Here is a 22,223-nt window from a genome sequence, read left to right as displayed (position 1 = left end):
CACTGGAAAGAGAGGCCCATTGGTCATGCAAACTTTATATGCCTCAGTACAGGGGAACGCCAGGTCCAAGAAGTGGAAGTGGGTCGGGGAGCGTGTGGGGGACTTTTGGGATAGCATTGGAAATGTAAATGAAATAAATACCCAATAAAAAAAGAAAAGAAAAAAGAAATGTGGGTTTGGGGATCAAGTTCCAGTCTTCATGGTTTCAAGGCAAGCATTTTTCTGAATGAGCCATCACTCTAGCACTAATGTATTTAATTTCTGTACACACTTTATAATGTTCAAAGTCAGCCTTGATATGTAGAAGACAAACTTCTCCATAATTCTATTTATGAGTAATTTCATTTTATCAATGTTATGTAAAATTTTTATCCAACCATCTTATAAACCTCCACAAAAGCATATGTCTAAGCATGTGTTTGATATTACTTTGGAAACTTTGGTTGGTTTAGAACTGACTTATTGACTCCATTGACTTTGAGTCTGTGATCACAATATAAGTGTCTAGTTTTTAATCTGTTGTTTAATACATTTCAAGACATTCCATATTCCCTGTTATAACATTTATATATGTTATTTCATTTAATAAAAATGACAGTTTCATTGTATCAGCACATTTCAACAGATTTCATAGAATTTTATTGTTATTCATTCATATTTTATAAGAATTGTCAATAAGTAACTAGTAATTTTTATTGATTATTGATAATTTCCCCTTTTCTATAAGACTCATCAAATATATAAAATGTTATATATATGCATATATATATATATATAGTAGTGTATGCCTTTAATCTGAGCATTCTAGAGGCAGGGATTTCTAGGTGGGTCTCTGTGAGTACTATAACATTCTGGTCTACATAGCAAGTGCCACACCAGTTAGGGGTATATAAAGGGAAACAGTCTTGAAAAGTTCTAATTTGAGACATTTATTAATGAAATATATAAATCCAACTGTATTCTAAATAATATTTACCTCCACATTATTCTGAATCTTCTATAAACATACTATCTTTTCTCTCTGATTTCTCTGAGGATATTCTTTGTGCAAAAAAAGATCATTAAATGTTAACAACTTTTAAAACACTGTTGATTCAAATACAGTATTTCATATAATTTTTGAAAATTTAAATAACTTGTCTCATCAAATATATTCTTTTAATCTTAATTCGACTATACAATTTTGTAACTTTGAGATCTTTTGTAAGTCTGACTCATTTACCTATAAACATAAAAGATCTATAAACCTAGAAGATCGTGTTTCAGAAAACCGATTTTTAAATCGGAGAAAACTTGATGAATATGGAGTTTATGCTCATGTGAATTGGTTTTTCCTAACATAGCTGAAGAATGCAACTTCTGAATCCCTTGAAAATATAAATATCCAGACTAGCAGTCTGTCTGTCTTGGATAAAATATGTAGATTTTCCTTTTACTTGTCATGTGTAATTACCAAAAAAGATAATATACTTCCCAAGCAGAGACATATTCAGCCTTCTTCTCAACTTGCCTACATCTGAGCCATGATGATGCTTTTAGATTAGTTCTCTTCTTACCAACCTCCCAAATTTCCCACAAGGAGAACATACTCCCCAGGCTCTTGGAGCTCTGGTTCTTGGGTTGCTGGAGAGAACCCTGGGTCTCTTGGTCACTCCCCACATGTGCCTTACCTCCAAAATAAGAAAAAGCAAAGAGTTATGGAGTATTTTCTTCTTCCTCAAAGGACATAAGGAATATTTACTTATCAATAACTACTAACAATTAATTCCCTGAATGTTGAAAAAAATCCTTAATTCCCACCCAGCGATGCCTTTGCCATGATTGCCTTCAACACTGACTTCATGCCCAAAACTTCTAGCAAATCAGGTTGGTATCAGAAATCAGAAGAAAACAAAACATTGAGGTTCTAGAAATAGTAGCAGGCAAGAATCTTTAGATTGGGACCTAATGAGATGGCTCAGCATTTAAAGGCACTTGCTGCTCTAACAGAAGACTTAGGTTTGGCTCCCAGCACCCACATGATGATTCACAATCATCTGTAGTTCCAGTTCCAAGTGACCTATAACACTCTTCTTCCCTTCATAGACACAGACATTCATGAGATATACATACATGTACATTTATATATGTAAAATAAAATAAATGAATCTTTAAAAACACAAGAATAGGAAAAGCAACTTGATGTTCCATTTCAGAGTATGACAAGAATATGGCTTCCCTCATAGCTCTTTGGACTTTGCTCCAGCTGACTGTGAATTAATAGATACAGTGATCTGATGAGAAGGGATGTGTTCAGTCACCAGTATCCAAGATAGCTCTCATATCATGATGCATAAGCAGATCTTCTGATAGAAATTCTGGCAAAGGCCACCATGTTAATATTCATCAGTAAACGGATGATTGGGATGATCATCAAAACTAAAATTAGAAAACAAGATGCATAATATAAGAAATTCATTCCTTGTTTTAAAGGAAGATAAATCCAAATGTTGGTTAGTATAAAGGCTAGGACAATAAACCCTTTCCTTTCCAAGTGTCTTAGGTCATACTGCATCTTCACAGCAGTAGCAACCCTAACTAACACAGAGACTTAGTATGTTAAGTTTACAAATGGAATTTTTATTTCAATTTTATAGACAGGGTTTCACACAACCCAGACTGGCCTCAAACTCATACATAGCTGACAACGATCTAGAGCTTATGACCGTCTTGTCTCCACCACCTAGTCTTAGGGTTACAGTTGTATACCACCTTGCCCAGTTTAAGAATTTTGAGTTCCTTACTCCAGAAGCATACTGTGGAATTTTGTGATGTTCATACTTTACTACAGACACAAAATATAACTGACAACGATCATTCTTAAAAGATAGGAATAATTCCTCTCTGCTTGCCATTCTATTTTTGCATTATAGTCTCTACTTCATTCTTATCTGTCCTCTGTACAAATCAAAAGATTATTAATGCTGTGTCTGCTATTTTTAAGCAGATATAATTTTCATCATGCTATTTTTACTTCATACACATTTTACTGTGATCTAAATTCCCATGAGCAGAATAAATACCCCTGCCTAAACTCATTTATGGGTTATGTCTTTGGTTAGTTCCTACAACCTTACAGCAGAAAGGAGAACTAGAAACCATCTGTTGACTTCAATTTTTTTCCAACAGTGGGAATCTCCCCAAGGTTTTTCTTTGGTTTCTTATCTCACTAATCTAAGATATCTCTGTTCTCTGCATTGAGACCTCTGTGTGTCTGAAATGTAAAACAGTAGTTTCTATTCACCTCTCAAAGATCAGCTGGTTTTCATACAATTGTAGCTTTGAGTGCTGAGCAAATGTGAAACAAAAGGAACTGAGAGAGGTCTGAATCTATTAAAAGCATAAATTTTCAAGGTGTAATTAACAATTCCATATGAGGTCAGGCTGGAGAGACAGCTCAGTGGTTAAGAGCACTGATTGCTCTTCCAGAGGTCCTGAGTTCAATTCCCAGCAAACATGTAATGGCTTAGAACCATCTCTAATGGACATTTCTAGTGTGCCAGAAGACAGAGACAGTATACCCACATACATGAAATAAATAAATAACTCAGAAAAAAAAAAAACAATTCCATATGAAAGAGATAAGAGAGTTCAGTGACGTTGAAAACAATACCTTTGATATGGTTAACAGAAAAATTCTGAGATAGACAGGGTACAGGTGTCATCAGCTTACATTTAGAAACATTTAATGTTTCTATATGGCAAAGTATTTGTCCCATGACATAGCTGTAGAAGACAGAAACCTACACAGAGGTTTGGTTTCAATGAAGGAATTGTATTATCCAGAAGTTCAGTGACTTGAGACACTGCAGAGGGGCACAGATGAGAAAAGCTGACCCTAGTTCCACCATTGAACAGAGCTCTAGAGATAATCTGTAAGAACTCCCAGAGAGGCTCATTCCCCACTCACACTAGTATTTTTATTATGAATATTGAGGTAACTTAGCACATTACAGTACTACTCAAAAAGCAAATTGAAGCAGTGCAATGACCAAAGGTACTTACTAACTTGCAGTATTGTATCTTAAATTTCTGTGCAAGCCATCCAGGACTTTCATGTCCTCTGAAGCCAACTGGAATTCAAAAACCTATCACAGAAGTAGAAATTTTATTACTTTTATATTACATATTGCTAATTTGGAAAATCCAAGTAAATTCAACAGTGTTGGCAGTGGCAATATTGAAAACACAGGAGACATATCCTAAATATTTTGAAGATATCAAACAAAACATTCAAAACATTAAAGAATAACAAGTGGAAAAGAAATGAACTCATGTTCTTATATAAAAGATTGAAACCACACAACTACAAACCAATGAAAAACTAGAGACCAGAAACAATGAACTTAGAACACTGAAAATAATTATTAAAAAATGTGTTTTAACACTACAGTTTAGTAAGATGTATGGACAGAGACTCCTATATCCCATTAGTAATACAATGAGAGAATTTGTTTTATATAGTTTAATTTATAAATTGTCAAATGCTAATGAAATCATCAGCAAAGAGCATAGGAATTGGCTTCAAAACATCTTGTCTAAATTAGGGAGATTAAACATGAAATTTTTCATCACTAGCTCCCAACATATTCAGACTAATGATCTTATGAATCTATAAAACTACTATAAACTATGTTGGAAATCAGTATCTGAACAGCTGATAAAACTATTAATGATGCACTGTGCCTTTGAAGTGTAAGCCAAAAAAAAACCCTTTCTGCTCCCAAGTTGCTTTTGGTCATGCTATTATGCCAGCAACAGAAACCAAATTATGACATCCAATTAACCCAATATTAGCCATGCACAAGAGGAACTCTGTATCAAACAAGGTGAAAAGTGAAAACTGACACCCAAGGTTGTCTGACATCCAGGACACATAACATACCATGTCCAGAGAGAGAGACAGAGACAGAGACAGAGAGGCAGATGGAGGGAGGGAGGGAGAGAGGGAGAGAGAGCAGGAGGGGGAGGGGAAGAGAGAGAGAGGGAGGGAGAGATTTCAATAACCCTTCAGATGAAAGCAAATAGCAACCATCTTTAGAATACTCCACTCTACAACAATTGTGCTCTGTAACAAGACGCAGCCTAAGCTAGTTAGCTAAAGAGTAAAATGAAAACTATCTGAAGGAAAGTTTAGGTAGTACTGACAGCAGCCCAATCAGTAGAGAAGCCTCACTCTCTTGAAAATGTAAGAGTGGACAGAACAGACATGGCAAAATTGAGTCCAGGCCAGCAAAATGGTTCATCAAGTGAAAGCCATAAGCCCTGAATGCAATGCCTGGGATCCACAGTGGAAAGAAAAACTGACTCCTGAAAAAGCACAGAAGTATTCTGAGAGATTATGGAGTGTTGTGAGTAGCCTAAGGGCTAATTATATCTGATGTTAATTCTGTTCTCCTGTGAGTGGCTGCGATCAAGGAATGAGTCAGCACTAGGTGATGTCCTATAAACCTGCTTCCCACCTTAATTTGTAAAATAAAGGAGAGCTGATGATTGGGCAGATAAAAAGGAAGGTAGAGTGGAAGGAGAGGAAGAAGAAGGAGAAAATGGAAGAGGGAGAGGACACAGAGGAGGAGGAGGAAGAAGAAAAGCGGAAAAGAAGTACATGGCCTGGAGAAAACGCAAGTTTTAAGGGATCTCATAGATGTGCGAGATGATAGTGTAGCAGTAGATCTGCCCAGTCTAGGCTTACAGCATGTATTCATTATTAATTGAGTTGTGTTTTCATTGTTGGGCCATATTTGGGTTGGAGATTTACTACAACAAAATGGCTCCCAATGTATTGATTGGCCCCTGAATGAGGCTTGGGCCATGACCTAAGCTGCAGCAGTATGGATTTGAAGCTGACTGGGTTTGAAAGGCCTACAGAGAACGTCAGAGGGGTATCTATGCCCAAGAGAGCCTTTTTGTGTTTGCTTCCCTCTATCCTTCGCTCCCCACTCCCAAACAGGGACACAGACAACTCGTATCTTTCTACACTCAGCTCCTCCTTGTGAATAAAGACAAAGGTACAAAGAGCTCTGGATCAGGTAATTCATTGATATAAAGAGAGAACTATAACCTTTTGATACTTAATTATGGGAAATTTCACCTGCAGTTTGTAACTAGATAGGACATATTAGTCACTGACTCCAAGTAGAGAGAGCAGTGATAATTGCCTACTGTGAACAAGTATTAATTAATATAACTCTGTGGCTCTAGGTAGAGAGTGCCCTAATAAGTCTTATAGGGTACTCATATTCTGTCTAACATGGGCTTCATGGGTTGGGTTTAAATCCTGGTTTGACAAGCTGCCTCTTATAGCAGGTATAGTACTTAAAGATGGGAACTTTCACATGCAGTTCAGAACTAGATAGGGAATATTAGCAACTGACTCCAAGTAGAGAGAGCAGTGATAATCATCTGCTATAAACAGATATTAATTAATAGAAGTCTGTGGCTCCAGGTAGAGAACATAACAGATAGATACTATAATAGGTATTAATTAAATAAATGTCTGTGGCTCCTGGTAGGGAGCACAGCAAACAGGATGGCTGCTCTAGGCAGAGAGGTATTAATTCTAGGAAATTTCAACTTCAGTTCAGAACTAGATAGGTAATATTAGTCACTGACTCCAAGTAGAGAGAGCAGTGGTAATCGCCTGCTATGAACAGGTATTAATTAATAGAAGTCTGTGGCTCCAGGTAGAGAGCATAACAGATAGATATTATAATAGGTATTAATTAAATAAATGGCTATGGCTCCTGGTAGAGAGTACAACAGATAGATGGTATAATAGGTATTAGTGGAAGATTGAATTAATTGCTTTACAGATGGTATAAAAATATATTGCTCCCCTGATATTGCTCTTGTGAGGCTATGCCAGTGCCTGGCAAATACAGAAGTGGATGCTCACAGTCATCTATTGTATGGAACACATTGTCCCCAATGTAGGAGCTAGAGAAAGTACCCAAGGAACTGAAGGGGTCTTTAACCCTCTAGGAGGAACAACAATATGAACTAACCAGTACCCCCAGAGCTTTTGTCTCTAGTTGCATATGTAGCAGAGGATGGTCTAGTCAGTCATCAATGGGAGGAGAGGCCCTTGGTCTTGTGAAGATTATATGCCCCAATACAGGGGAATACCAGGTCCAGAAAGCAGGAGTGGGTGGGGTGGATTGGGGAGCAGGGCAGGAGGAGGGTATAGGGGACTTTCAGAGAGGAAACTAGGAAAGCATTTGAAATGTAAATGAAGAAAATATCTAATAAAAATTTTTAAAAGGAAAAAAGATATATCGATCTAATAAGTCTTACAGGATACTCATATTCTGTCTAACGTGGGCTCCATGGGAATTTTGGGGTTAAATCCTGGTTTGACAAGCTGCCTCATATAGTCAGGTATAGAAAGGAAAAGGGAAAAGAAAGGAAAGGAAAGAAGAAGGAAAAGGAAAAGGAAAGGAAAGGAAAATAGAGTGAATCAATCGTTTTAAAGATGGTATAATAAAGTCTGCAGGAGACTAATATTATGTCTAACTTGGGCTTCACGGGAATTTTGGGTTTAAATCCTGACATGATAAATTAGAAAGGCCTAAATAGGCTAAAAGGTCTGTGTGATTTTGAGTACTGTGGTTGTTTTATTGTTCCTCTGGGACAGAGGGCAAGCTACAGGTTTTCCTGGTTATGGCTGAAGGAGATGCTGATTTGGGGAAAGGTTTTGTCTTTGTGTTTTTGGAAAAGGTGATTAAGGTGTTTACACCTTCCAGAGTTATTTGGATCAGATTTGATAGAGGGAGGCACCCCTGAGAACTAGGTTCCAGAGAATCAAACAAAAAGGTTATCTTGATGATACTAAAATTTCATTTTGATATTTATATGTTACAGAATATATAGCCTTGGTGAATTTCATCATCAGACATGCTGAACTGACCTGCCTGAACTCCTGATGTTTTGGTTTTCCAGTCAGATCCAGTCAGTACACAGACACAGAGACTAATACAATCATTGGTGTGGCCTTCTTAAGGCCAACTAACTCCCCCATTTCTGTACCCTTTCCCCTCCTTTCAGAAATATGTCAATGCCCATATTTAGCTTGGAGAAGTTCTGAAGAGTCTTCATCCCAGTTCCCTAAGCTTTGGGGCTGGGAGTGATTATTATAGGTTGTCTTTGATGCTAAAAATTTTGAAGTACTGGGCTTAGACCCAGTCATTCTATTGTTATTATAAATAGATCTGAGAAGTTTAAGCCTGTGAGTTAAGGGCCAAATAGGAAATTCATGGCTCTGAGTTTATTTTTTGGCTGTTTTCAATTATTTTAATTAGAAATGGCTGAGAGTAGTAAATAGAGAACAGTCTAGATTACTTCACATAGATAGTTGGTTTTCAAAAACATCAGAAGTCCACAGAATGTGATGTTTAATGATTATTAATTTACTCGTTGTTGAGACTAGTCTGCTCCTGACAGCTTTACCTGTCTTGGATTCAAAGAAGGAACTGAGCATCTTTGAGTTATCCCAGTTGTGGCGAAATAGCCAGTGGACAAGAATTGCCTTATTTCATGTACAGTCCAAAGAAGGGGCACTATTACAGGTCAGGATAGCTCAACTCTGCTGAAACAGAGTAGGCTAGTCCTTAATATTCCTGTTTCTCTAAGTCTGTCAGATGACATTGTCCAGTAGGCTGAAGACCGATGCTCCAATGTGTTGAGGTAAAGGACTGTCTAAGTGATCAGCAGTCTCTATAAATTGGCTAAGTTTTGGAAGCTGTGTTAGGCTTCCTATATATTTTCAGTTAATAACAGTCGTTCTTGGATTTCTGATGGTGTTGAAAAACTACATAGTCTGCTAACCAACCCAGGCTTTTTACTTTGAGAGGAACAGATTTGAGAGATGGTTTTCAGATGGCTTTCAATCTAAAGCCAAGACATAGCCAGGTGCAAAACTATAGTCTTTTAAGTAAGGATCGATGTCAGAGGTTCTATTTAATTAACAAAGATGATGGACTGGGTGTTATGTCTCTTGTACTTTATAAATTACAAAATAATAGTTATGTTCAATTATATCTGAGATAAAATAGTCTTTTAATTGGAAAGGGGGAAATGTTGTGGATAGCCCTGGAGCTAATTATATTTGATGTTAATTCCGTTCTCCTGTGAGTGGCTGTGATCAAGGATGAGTCAGCACTAGGTGATTTCCTATAAACCTGCTTCCCACCTTAATTTGTAAAATAAAGGAGAGCTGATGATTGGGCAGATAAAAGGGAACGTGGAGTGGAAGGAGAGGAAGGAGGAGGAGAAAATGGAAGAGGGAGAGGACACAGAGGAGGAGGAGAAAGAAGAAAAGCAGAGCAGAAACACATGGTCTAGAGAAACCGCAAGTTCTAAGGGGTCTCAAATGTGGAAGATGGTAATGTAGCAGTAGATCTGCCCAGTCTAGACTTACAACATGTATTCATATTATCTGAGTTGTGTTTTCACTGCCAGGGCATATTTGGGTTGAAGATTTACCACAACAATGGAGGACCCTGTTAAGGATGTGTACTGGCTAGTCTTATGTCATATATGACACAAGCTAGAGTTATCTGAAAGGAGGGGACTCACCTGAGAAAATGACTCCATAATATTCAGATGTAATGTATCTTAATTAGTGATTGGGCCTAGCCCATTGTGGGTGATGCCATCCCTGGGCTGTTTGTCCTGAGTTCTATAAGAAAGCAGGCTGAGGAAACCATGAGAAACTATCGAGTAAGCAGTGCTCCCTGATGGCCCCTGCATCAATTGTTGCCTCCATGTTCCTACCCTCTTTGAGTTTCTATCCTAACTTTCTTTGATGAGGAACTGTGATGTGCAAGTAAAAGACAAACCCTTGCTGGGCATGGTGGCGCACGCCTTTAATCTCAGCACTCGGGAGGCAGAGGCAAATAGTAACCCTAAGATAGGATATTCCATAAATGCTTCAAGGCCTACAGCTCTGTCATCACCTGCATGAACTCTTTGATCCGCTTCTCATTGAAACTCCTGATCAGGACCACAATCCCACGCTGTAACTGGTAACGAATGGCAATCAGTGCTGGTGTTTGCTTGTACTTATTTGCCATGGCACAAAGAACTGGATCATCTAAGAGAACTGGACTTTTCTGGTCCACCCTGGAAGGGAAATTTAAAAAATACTGAACTCCTGAAACTCAAATTACCTTTGTGTTAGGAGGCTTACAAAACAGGTGTGCCAACCATAGATATACAACTGTTCTCTGCTAGGTCAATAGAGGTAATAACATCTCAGATCTCAGAAATTTAAATACCAATCCCTCTGAAGTCCATTGAGAGTTAGATCTAGAAACTGTTCTAGATCTAAACATATTTCAACAATGATGCTTGAAATATGCTGTCGTCTTTGGTACTGACCAGATTTTATCTCGTGAACTTCCCAATGTGCAGTAGGAAACCAGAATGATGTCTTTTGACTTACAATAGTCCAGCATTTTGCTCTGGTTTAAATAAAGATGGCATTCTACCTGATAAAAGACAGATTATATGAAGCTTTGTATTAATACAAAATGGAAACACCAAAATAAGAGAAATTCTTAAAAAGTAAAATATGAAATTTGAAGTGAAAAATAAAGACATTAGTATCAATCACTTTAACAAAATGAATTTAATATGTCTTTCTTGTAGAAAGGGTTTTTAAAAATATATACTCGAGAAGAAACAATTCTATGGGCCATTTCTTAGATGCTAAATAATTTTTTTAGTAGTCGATATCATCTCAGATCTTCTCAGAAATTTAAATACCTATTCCCTCTAAGTCAGTTGAGAGTTAAGTCTAGAAAATTGTTACTGAACTAAATGTAATTGTTTAGGCTTGGTAGATTCCAGATCAGGAGCAAGGAAAGGATTCTTGCAAACTTGTATAGTAAATCACAGCAGAGGCAATTTGGCCAAAGGCTCATAATGGCATGTGTGAAGACAAAGTGCCAATTTGATAGCATCCATATTAATGTAAGAAGTCCATAAGTCCATCACAATACAGAGAAGAAAAGAGAATACACAAATCCATTTACTCAAGTTGATCTTTATTCAAAGGCAAACTATTACTATTTATATTATTTTACATAGAATATGGTGCAACAGCTTAGCAGATTAAAGCACTTGACATCAAGTGATTTCAACTGCTGTGACCCACATGGTGAAAAGAGAAAACCAATTCCTACAATCCCTTGACCTCCATATATGTGCTGGAGTGTGTGTGTGTGTGTGTATCTGTATCTGTCTGTCTGTGTGTGCTTGTGTGTGTTTGAACAGTTGATTTCCTGTTAGAATGCAGGAAGGAATCAATTATGATATATATGGTCAGTGGTAAGATCAGCTCAAAGTGCTCTGCCCAAAATTCCCCAATATGGCTTCATGCTAACCAGATAAGATATCTCACAGATTTGCATGAATTCGATAGCTGCCCATTAATTTCCCTGTAGCTATGACTTCGGTTAATACAACTGAAGTTGGATGCATCAGGACCAAGGGCACAGGCATTGATCTTTACTTGGACTTTATCACTGTTTCCTGCCCAAGCTGTGTCTCCAGAACCTTTCCTCCTGTGCACAGTTCCTTCCACAGCATCATTTTTCCTCCAATCTAACTCATACATGGAGAAGAAAAGCACCCTGTTCTCAGAAGTCACACTATAACTGCTGCTAACTTTGACAGCATTTCCCTCTTCTACTTCTTATATCCAATTAGCCAGGTGGTAGCCCCAAGTGTTCCACTGTCTTTCTCAAGCAGAGTTGTAATGAAGGGACTTCTATGTTCTGTAAGAGAGACTCCATTCTTAGAATTTCTATCCCATGAAAGTTAAATGAACAGAACTAGACAACAAATCAGTGGTGCAGGAAGAACAAATTTAGGCATAAAAGGAAGAGGTGGAAAGGACTCACCTGGTTGCACACAGGCTTGTACTTGAGCCCCGGCTTGTTCAGAATCATCTCCAGCTGCCTGCAGTTAAAGTTCGACACTCCGATGGACTTGGCCAGTCCGGCATCTTTACACTTTTCCATGGCCTGTAGAGAAAAAGAGGGTGGAGGGTAAATTGGGCAACTGTTAAAGTGGATGCTTTCAAGAAACACTGAGGGAGTGTTCAGACTGAGAAGATGCACCTAACCCTCAAGAGACTGGAGGAGAAAATAAAGGACAGAGGAAAAGAAAGCAAAAAAGAATTCCTGTGTCCTTGAGAAGGCCTGACACTATTATTGAGGCTGTGGAGTGCTCACAAAAAGGGACCTATCATGACTGCCCTCCAAAAGACCCAACAAGCAGTTGAAAGAGTCAGATGCAGATATTTGCATTCACCAATGGACAGAAGCTGTTGACCCCTGTGGTTGAATTAGGAAAAAGCTGGAATAAGCTGAGGAGGAGTGTGACCCTGTAGGAGGACCAACAGTCTCAATTAACCTGGACCCCTGAGATCTCTCAGACACTGGATCACCTACCAGGCAGCATACACCAGCTGATATGAGGCCCCCAACATATATACAGAGGAAGACTGCCGGGTCCAGGTTCAGTCAGAGAAGATGCACCTAACCCTCAAAAGACTAGTGGTCCCAGGGAGTTTAGAGGTCTGGTTAGGTGGGGTTAGGGGGTGGGGACATCCTCAGGGTCAGGGAGGAGGTATGAGGTGCAGAACAGTCGGAGGGTGGACTGGTAGGGGAATAAAATTTAGTGTTAAAAAAAAGAAAATAAATAAATAATAATAATAAAATTTTAAAAATATATCAAATAAAAAAGAAATAGCTCACATTTCAACATGTGCTTGGAAAGAGACTGCTAAGCTCAGTTCTTCTCCCCTAGTATTCTAACAAGAAATCTCAACATAGCACCACTTTTGAAATTTTGCAATTCTAGATCGAGCAAGGTACATTCCATTCTCACAGGTGGCTGTCATCCCTGACTCACTCACTCTCTCCCTCCCAGTTCCCCTTTCTGTGCTCTTTCCTCCAAGGACTCACCTCCCATGTGTCACAGAGATCCACTGCTTCAGCCAACAGTTTTCCATGTTCATCTCGTGGAAATATTTCATCTCCAGGCTGTAACAGAATCATTCATTTTAGAGACATCTCTGAAGTCAAGTTACCACACTGTCAAGTTCTTCAAAGTCTTGCCTAGAAAGCCTTTACTGAGTAAGTAGGACATTATTTTAGATATTTTAGATATTTTGCATTTGGAGTGACAAGGGACTACTCTTTAAAGATTGGCATACTCTAATATTTTATATTTTCAATATGATTAGAAATGCATTTCTCTCATGTCTTAATGGTGTCTTGTATGATTTTTTTTTGTTATTATTTCAGCCTCTATATTTCCCTATCAGAAAATGTCTCTGTCTTTTGGTAAATCAGGTAATTATATAGACCTTATATCTTGTAATCATGAATTATGTTCATGACTTGAGAAAAACAGTTCCTTATCCCAGTACATACATATGTTTGTGTAAAGACATGCACAATTAAACTGCGACATGAGTCAGACTTTCTTTTCAGGATTAACATGGGTATTAGAAAGCCAGAACAGCTCTCAAGTTTTATTAACTATGACTCTTGAATTGCCACAAGTCCATATTTCCTACCAATAATAAATGATATCCCCAAACTAAACAACCATGATGGAGAGCTACGAGATAGAGAAAATATTTCTGAAGCCGAGGCTACTTCATGCCTCTAAATGTATTCGCTGTGGCTTGGACTTCCCAGTTATGTAACATAATCCCTTTCATTAAACAATCTAGCTTAAGGTTTTGATAATTTTATAGCAAGAGTAACACAGTTACTATGGGCTGAGTGCCATGTACAAAACTCCATCATGAAGCTATGAAAAGAAATAATATTCGCCAAATCTCCAAGGGCTGGTAGTATGAAAACCAGATGTCCTAGTTTGCATTATGTTTCTGAGATAAACACCATGACTGAAAACAACTGGAGAGGGAAGTGTGGGAAAGCAGGACCAACCAACAGGGATTCAAAGACAAAAAACCCAACAACAACAAAACTGCAGCATCAACATAAAAGATGTAGGAATGCTATTTACACTTTTGTTCCCTTCCTTAGTCATCAGCTAACTTCCTTATACAGGCCAGGATCGCCCACAGAGGGATGGCACTTTGGGCCTCTGGCAAATACAATCTGAGCAATTCCCCAACTGAGACTCCCTCAGATGACTTTGGACACTTTCAAACTGATGGCTAAAATCAAGGAAGACAGCCACCCAGGGTGTGTACCACCAGCTCTCCTCTCAGAGAATAGTTATGAGAATGACGTAATCTCAATGTGAAAAGTATGTATGGCAGTTTGATTAATCCACAACTGCATGGAAACAGCTTCCAAAGACTAAGGCAGCCTGAGGGGATGGCCCAGAGGCTAAAGCATTAACATGGAATCCTAAAATGACCTGAGTTTAAACTCAAAAACGTATGTAAAACAACAGAGAGAAAAAATTAAACCCAGGTGTGGTGGTGCACGTTTGCAATCCCATATCTGGGAAGGTGGAGAAAGGTGGATTCCTGGGTAATTTGGCTAATCAGTCTTCTGATTATTAATTCAGAATTCTAAGCCAATGAAAGGCCTTGTCTCAAGTAAATTGTGGATGGCATCTGAATTACATTAGTGGCTATGTTCGGTCTTTCATATGCATAAGCACACACATGCATTGTGCAACCCCATACATGTGTCCCTGCATATGCATGAACACACATGCACACACACATACACACAAATAGGGACCAAAACCAAAACCATGCCTTGAATGTAGTTATTGGGCTTTTTCCAAGCTTCTAATGCAGACAACAGCGAAATCATTTTCTTTCACAAGCAGGAAGCATGGTTTCAAGGCTTCAAATATAACATTAGGAAATGGAACTTAGGGATTACTGTTCAGGATTTTCATTTAAATGATAATGTATATACTCACTCAAGAATAAAATTCTTAAACTGCAATTGGTTGTAGCAGCATAACTAATGAGATCATTTTAAACATAGCAATTGCTCACCTGCAAAGCCATTGGGAAATGAATAATGTAAAGATCAACATAGTCCAGTTGTGCATTCTTCAGTGTCTTTTCCAAGCAAGATCGGACCAATTCTGGTCGATGGAAAGTGCTCCAAAGCTGCCAACATTAAAGAATGAGACTTTAACCTCAGAGTTCATCCACTTTAGTTGGGTTACTTTATCTAACGTGGAGACATTTTTCTACACTTTGAAACACACTTCCTGCTTTCCTTCCTTTTCCTTGGTTTTTCACATGTAAACTTCCCTGTGTGTGTAGTTCAATGCCCTACCACTGAGCTATATCACTGGAACATCATTATATATTAGGCTCTTGTCAGTTATCTATTGAACATGAAATCAAATATTTAAAAGAAAGAGTTGTTTTTTCTAATAATAATGCTCAGTTTTCAAAGTAACATACAAGCTTGGTCTAAGTCACTCACCCATTCAAATACACAGGGAAGAGCTAGTATTCATTCAGTATTCATAACTGAAGGTTGTAGGAAAACCATTTTGGAGCCATGTTAGTGTATGCTGAACTTAACTGACTACAGTTCAGCTATCCCTTTTGTGACCAAACACTCCTGCAGACTGCTTGACTATTTAAAACTTCAGCACTGTGGAGACGTTGGAATGTTACATGTCCAAATGTTAATTATCTAGTGTAACCCTCTGAAACAGCCTTTCTTTGCCATCTCTGTGTGAGAACTAACATTCTGTGACTAATAGATTTTAAAAAAAAATCCTTTGAGAATATATTAATTTAGGGGTCTACTAGCTTCCACCAATCCAAAATCTAAGACAATCATCAATAGTATCTTGGGCCTACAGAAAACACCCCATCTCACTGTACCTGTCTCTCTGCGGTACACATCACTGTGTTTTAAATGTGCGTTGATTTTATGACTTTCTTTGTTCTGTGAAAGTATTAAGAACCTTCACGAAACTGCTTCTATGTTGGGACATAGAGTTTAGGGTAACGTAAATCTATGTTCTTAAGCCATGGTTACTCCGAACGGCTCCAGAATAAACTGTCTCTTATTCCCTTTAAGATTCCAGCTATGTCTCCCATAGCCTGCATCTAATAGCCTTTGAGATATGAGCCTGCTGTGTGAACTGTGTCAGCACAGAACTTGGCTTACTTTCCTGGGGGGAATGCCTCCACCTGTCTAAGAGTGGCCTCAGTCAAGATGTTTCCTCCTTTTTCCCCCTCCTCAGCAATGAAGCTCAGCATACTAAAAGGCATTTGCAAACACCGGCATTTGTCCTCAAGACTATCTGTCTTCTGACCAAGTCTGGTGAGAGTGATGAGAAAGACTGGTTTTCGCTGTTTCTCTCCCTGAATTAACTTGAAAGAAACTCCATAGAATGCCCAGGAAAGGCACCCTGGAGCGTTATTGCCTACAGTCCCCTGCTACGGTTGCTTCTCAAATTGTCCTTCAGTTTCTCAACAGTGACCACCCTGAGGTCATGGTTGAGTTCCGTCTGACTATACATTTCATGATGGGTTCACTCTGCGTTCACCTGAGACTCAGAACAGTATATTTACCTGGAAGTCATACGTTCTGACTGCACAGTGGTAACAAAGACATAGTTACCTATTTTTGATCCTAGCTTGAATACATGAATGTGTGTGAATAAACCTTGTAGCATTTAATAATGATGTATGAAACAAGTATTGATCCAAATACATATTGTCTCTTCAGTTCTATCACATTAAATATGCCTACAAGCATCCCATGGACAAAATACCTTTGAAGTATAGAATATATCTTCTCTCTTCACAGTGCCATCTTCAATCTTGCTTCTAATGGCCTGGCCTACTTCTTCTTCTATTTGGTATAAATAAGCAGAGTCAAAATGGCGGAATCCAGTATCTATAGCTATTTTAGTAGCCTTGATAAGTTCATCCTTAGGAACCTAAAGGAGCAACCAAAAATAGTATCCATGTAATAAAAGATATCTCAGACATAGTTAATGGTTCTCCAATAAATCAACTTCTCATGTCTTGGGCTTGCTATGTATGTGTAGGTACAAGCTCATTACAATTCCCCTGGGTATTTTCCAACCAGCCCTAGAGGTGAGCATCCCCACAAACATGCTCAGTCCAGGGCACTCACTGTGTTACTGACATTGTCAGTCCTGAGCAGTATCTCCCAATGCAGTCATTTGATCAAAGGACTCATAAGTTGAATTGGGGCACTATAGAAATATAGGACAACTTATGGGGATGGGATACAGGAAGAAAAAAGGCTTTCACCCTGGAGTCAGCTGAAAATAAAGAATGACATAACAGTTAGCAACATGTGCTATGGTGGCATATTCATATTCAGCTCTATTGTGTTAAAATAGCAATAAAATTAGATTAAGTCCAGACATGTATATGACCTTGAATAGGACATTGTTTCTTTTCCCACATATTTTCTAGGCATCTCAAACAAGACTGTAACTTTGTATATTGTAATATGTCCTGTTTTATGGATTCCTGTGAAAAATTCACCTTTATCAACTATGACCCTGCCATGTGCATTTCAGAACTCACTCCATGAACTCATTTCTTTTTTTTTTTTTAAAGATTTATTTATTTATTTATTATATGTAAGTACACTGTAGCTGTCTTCAGACGCACCAGAAGAGGGCATCAGATCTCATTACAGGTGGTTGTGAGCCACCATGTGGTTGCTGGGATTTGAACTTCGGACCTTTGGAAGAGCAGTCGGGTGCTCTTACCCACTGAGCCATCTCACCAGCCCCGAACTCATTTCTTATTAACCCTCTGAAGTTAATAACTTCACTTAAACAATATATATGGCTATTATGAAGATGGTAATGGGTGATTTTTTCCTTGAAAAGCCCATACCTATATTTGCATGTGTCTTATTATTGCTTTTAATATCACATGTTTAAATACATGTTTTAAAATGTGCTTAAGGACTGGGCAAATGGTTCAGTTGGTAAAATGCTTGCTGTGCAAGATGAGAACCTGGGATGGACCCCCAAAATTCATGTAAAAACATTGGGTATAGCTGTGCATGCTTGTAATCCAGGCACTAAAGAAGCAGAGGCAGACAGATCTATCAGGCAATTTAGCCTGCCTCATGAGTTCCAGGCAAGTGAAAGATTCTGCCCCAAGTAAACAATGTGTACAACATCAAGAGAACAACATTCAAGGTTGATCTCTGGCCTCCTCATATGTGTGTGCATGTATGTACGTACGTGCACATACACACACAGAGGTATTATAAAGAAAAAACAGGAAACTATTCTATATAAGAATTTCAGATGGTTTTCAATAAAATTACAAAGGTTATATCATATCTTATAGCCTGCCCCCATCTCTTTTTCCAGTGGTAATTATTTTCAATTCCATAAAGCATACAAAGTTCATTCTCCAATTACATCTATATCAACAAGTATAAGTAACCACTGACATTTGATGCCAGTGTACTGCATTCTAACCCTAGACACTTCCATGTAGAATAAGTTGTAAAGGATAATAAAATAACCATAGCTGCTCATAAAAATCATTGTGCATTGAAGTCAATTTGATAACAATGCTTAACGAAATGCCCGTTTACTCAGAAACCTCAAGCCTTTCAGTCACGGTCAAAGTCCTCTGTCTATTGATTCAGGGTCAGAGAAAAGGGTTGGGAAAGCTAACAACATTCTTCAGTGTTTTGCATTCACAGTTTGTTGAAAACCTATCTCATGCATAACTAACACAAACAGGAACTAATTTTAAAAAGCATCTTGTTTTGCTGAGTGATACACCAACATGCATTTTTATCATTGGTTTCATGAGGAAGTGTGGTTAGAAGTCATTTCCAATGTATCTTTTGTATTAGATCATTGTTAGTGGAGCCGAAAAATGAATTATGTTCAAACTTGACCGCTATTGTTTTATTTATTGACTCTGAGCAGCTTAGCAATACAGGAATAGCTGGATACTGACAGATGCTATGTCACATGGTAATTTGATCTGTGCGTGCTTTTGTACAATTCAGAAAATATGAGGCTGCATCTCATTAACTCCTTAGCCTGGTTTCCCTGCACCAATGTCAGATGACTCACAACTGTCTGTAACTCCAGTTCTACAGAATACCATGCCATCTGGCCTTGGGGTCATATGCCCATACCCACACCCAGGCATACATACATTCACACATTGAAATTAAAATAAATCTTTCAAAATATGGGCAATTATTATGCTATCTTAAAACTATATGGAATTCAAAATGTATTTAATAGAAATAAAAGGAAATAATAATGCTGTGAATAACTAGTAGGTTTCCATGACCTGGCAAATGTCATAAGGAAATTCCTATTGACATAAACATTTGTTCTGGCTCTACATTCTTAAGGAATAAAGCACACACTATCTTACTGGATAAAATTGTCTCTAATACTCTTGGGTTTGGTGAGGCAGTTTTAACTTCATTTTTCATAGTGTTTAACTTCATAGTGTTTTCCATTTAAAAACACTATTTTATCTTATGTGTTTTGCCAGCCTGCATGTCTATGTTGCCTGCTGTCAGCAGAGACAAGAAGAGGATTTTGAATCTCCTGGACCTGGAATTACAGACAGTTGTAAGCCACCATGAGGGTGCCAGGACTTGAACCTAGTTCCTCTGCAACAGGAGCCAGTGCTCTTAACCACTGAGCTCAAACACTGAGTTCCAGTTTTACACAATGCAGCCCTGCCCTTCTCTAAACTATACTGACACCTGCAGATTTACTGAAACTAGAGCTGCTGTGATATCTTTGCTCCTTACCTCTCTTTCAAGCATGCATGCTAAGTAAAAATTCTTATCAGAAGAGGACAAAGTAACTCTAAGATCATGTCTTCTGCATGAGAAAATTGCGACTTAAGCTTAAAGTGCCAGTCTTTGCCACTCACTGAGTAAGTACCCAGAGGACTAGATCAGAATGAAAACATTTTCCCAGGAAAACCTCCTGTTGTATTTTGATTCAAATGTCATGAATAGGAACATGGAGCAAGGATTTAGAGTTGCTTTGTTAAATTATAATTAACCCCCAAAATAGTGTTCTATTTTCTTTTTAGGTAAATGCTTCTAAAGTGAAAGTAGGAAAGAAATTCTACTTCAGTGCAGGTCTGAAATTTGTGCTGTGGACTCAGCCCCTGCTCTTCATCTGATCATTTGTCATAAACTCCAGTAAGTTCTACCACAAATTTGCTTTCTGGCTTGTGAGAGGAGTAGTTATTTAAAGCACAGAAAAAAAAATCCATGCCACTAATCTTTCTGTAATCAATTCAAAGCACAGCAGTAGTACTGATTGGTTTTCATTCACTGTAAAATAGACTGAAACTAAAGGAGAAACAGAGCAGAGCCCAGAGTAAACAATATTGTCCACATGATAAGTCTCCAAGGAACAGTAACAAGTCTGACTCCTCTATTACACATGAATAGCTCTAATCTGCAGACCTGATGTCTAATGTGAGCCTGAAGCAAACAGGAGCAAATCTAAAAGCACATCCTTGATCTCTTCTCCTATAAACTCTTAAGCCCAAGACACAAGTCTTACCTTATCGGGCACAGTGGTTCCAAAGCCCAGTACAGGGATGATGTGACCATCGTTTAGTACCACACTCGGAGATACAGAATTCATAGCTTGTTACGCATGCAACCAAGCAGGTCTTTAGACTTCTGTTTTCACAGGATAAAGGCCAGGAAAATTGCTACAGCTCCTTAAATATCTCCTGGAAAGTTAAACAATGGTATGTGGGAGGAGCCAGCTTAAAGCAATAGTCCAGACAAAAACTGGAGGCTGTCTGCATGTGTATGAGAGTGAACTCCAATAAATCAAGAAAGCATGAAAATGAAACCATGAATTTCTTGTAGAAGAAAAGGTTGTGTTCACAGTCCATGCTTACTTGTGTAAATTGTTAAGGGGAAACTGATGGACAGTAATCAATCACGGGTTACCTAGAAAGTAACTTCAGCTCTGGGCCCTGGTTTTCATTTGAAAAGAGTATCTCTTCTTCTTTACTTTCTAAACAGTAAAAGTCTCATTGTGACATTCCCACCCAGACACAATGTTTCTTGATCAAGCTTACCCACTGCCCCTCCTGTTCCCTCTCTGGCCACCTAAATAGTCTCCCTTCTCCTTTTATGTCTTTTTTCAAAACCCAAACACCATCTGTGGGGAACACACAAGCTATTTGCCTTTCTGAGGTGAGGATTTTATGTTTAACAAGATGATTTTCACCTAGTCCATTCGTTTTGGTGCAAATGATATGATTTTGTCTGTCCTAAATAAAACTCTGTTGCAGAAAATATTTTTAAAATGAACTGGCGCATTCCTACTCTTGTGCCTCTGACCCGGCGGCCTGGCTGACTATGCACTGGCAGGCAATAGCCAGCCTGTTTCTATCTTGTGGAGACTGACTCAAAACTCCACAATCTCTCCACACAGCTCTCGGGGTTCCCACTGGCAGTTGCTACGAATCCCGTGATTCAAATCCCCCACGCCTTTGTGGTGCACATCTGGCAATCCCATGCTTTGTCACCATACCTTTCTCTCTTGAACCCAGATGAGCCACCGAGTGAAGGAAAAGGCAATACAAACTCAGTTCAGAAACAATGGTAACTCAATCTCTGGGTGCAACAACTAAAACCTAATCTTGTAAACTAGCCAGACTGGTCTACAGAGTGAGTTCCAGGATAGCCAGGGCTACACAGAGAAACCCTGTCTGGAAAAACTAAAAAAAAAAAAAAAAAAAAAAAAAAAAAAAAGTAAAATCCAATTACGGGCTGGAGATATGGCTCAGCAGGTAAGAGCATGTAAGAGCACTGACTGTTCTTCAGAAGGTTCGGTGTTAAAATCCCAGCAACCACATGGTGGCTCACAACCGCCTGTAAGGAGATCTGACGCCCTCTTTTGGTGCATCTGAAGACAGCTACACTGTACTTATTTATAAAAATAAATACATCTTTTTTTTTCTTTTTTCTTTTTTTAATTTTTAATATTTTTTATTACATATTTTCCTCAATTACATTTCCAATGCTATCCCAAAAGTCCCACATAGCACCCCCCACTTCCCTACCCACCCATTCCCATTTATTCTTTTGGCCCTGGCATTCCCCTATATTGGGGCATATAAAGTTTGCAAGTCCAATGGGCCTCTCTTTCCAGTGATGGCTGACTAGGCCATCTTTCGA

General features: G+C 38.5%; 1 protein-coding gene across 2 annotated transcripts; it reads right to left on the bottom strand.

Moving 5' to 3' along the window:
• Positions 1-913: 913 nt before the first annotated feature.
• LOC110308148 (3-alpha-hydroxysteroid dehydrogenase) lies at positions 914-20,743 on the bottom strand. Of its 2 annotated transcripts, none has more exons than XM_021180520.2 (9): positions 20,587-20,743; positions 16,795-16,962; positions 15,044-15,160; positions 13,011-13,088; positions 11,943-12,065; positions 10,417-10,526; positions 9,993-10,158; positions 4,045-4,127; positions 914-2,418 (listed from the first exon to the last, which is right to left on the bottom strand). In XM_021180520.2, the coding sequence occupies exons 1-9, from the start codon at positions 20,668-20,670 to the stop codon at positions 2,376-2,378; spliced, it is 972 nt and encodes a 323-aa protein (XP_021036179.1). In that variant the 5' UTR covers positions 20,671-20,743; the 3' UTR covers positions 914-2,375. The 2 variants fall into 2 exon arrangements, with proteins under 2 accessions (XP_021036179.1, XP_029340885.1); XM_029485025.1 differs by having other exon boundaries at positions 2,166-2,418; positions 4,049-4,127.
• Positions 20,744-22,223: the final 1,480 nt, after the last annotated feature.

This window comes from Mus caroli, chromosome 13 (genome assembly GCF_900094665.2).
Source record: "Mus caroli chromosome 13, CAROLI_EIJ_v1.1, whole genome shotgun sequence".
Classification (NCBI taxonomy): Eukaryota; Metazoa; Chordata; class Mammalia; order Rodentia; family Muridae; genus Mus; species Mus caroli.
Note: the sequence above shows the minus strand (reverse complement) of the source record. Positions and strands in the feature narration are given on the sequence as shown.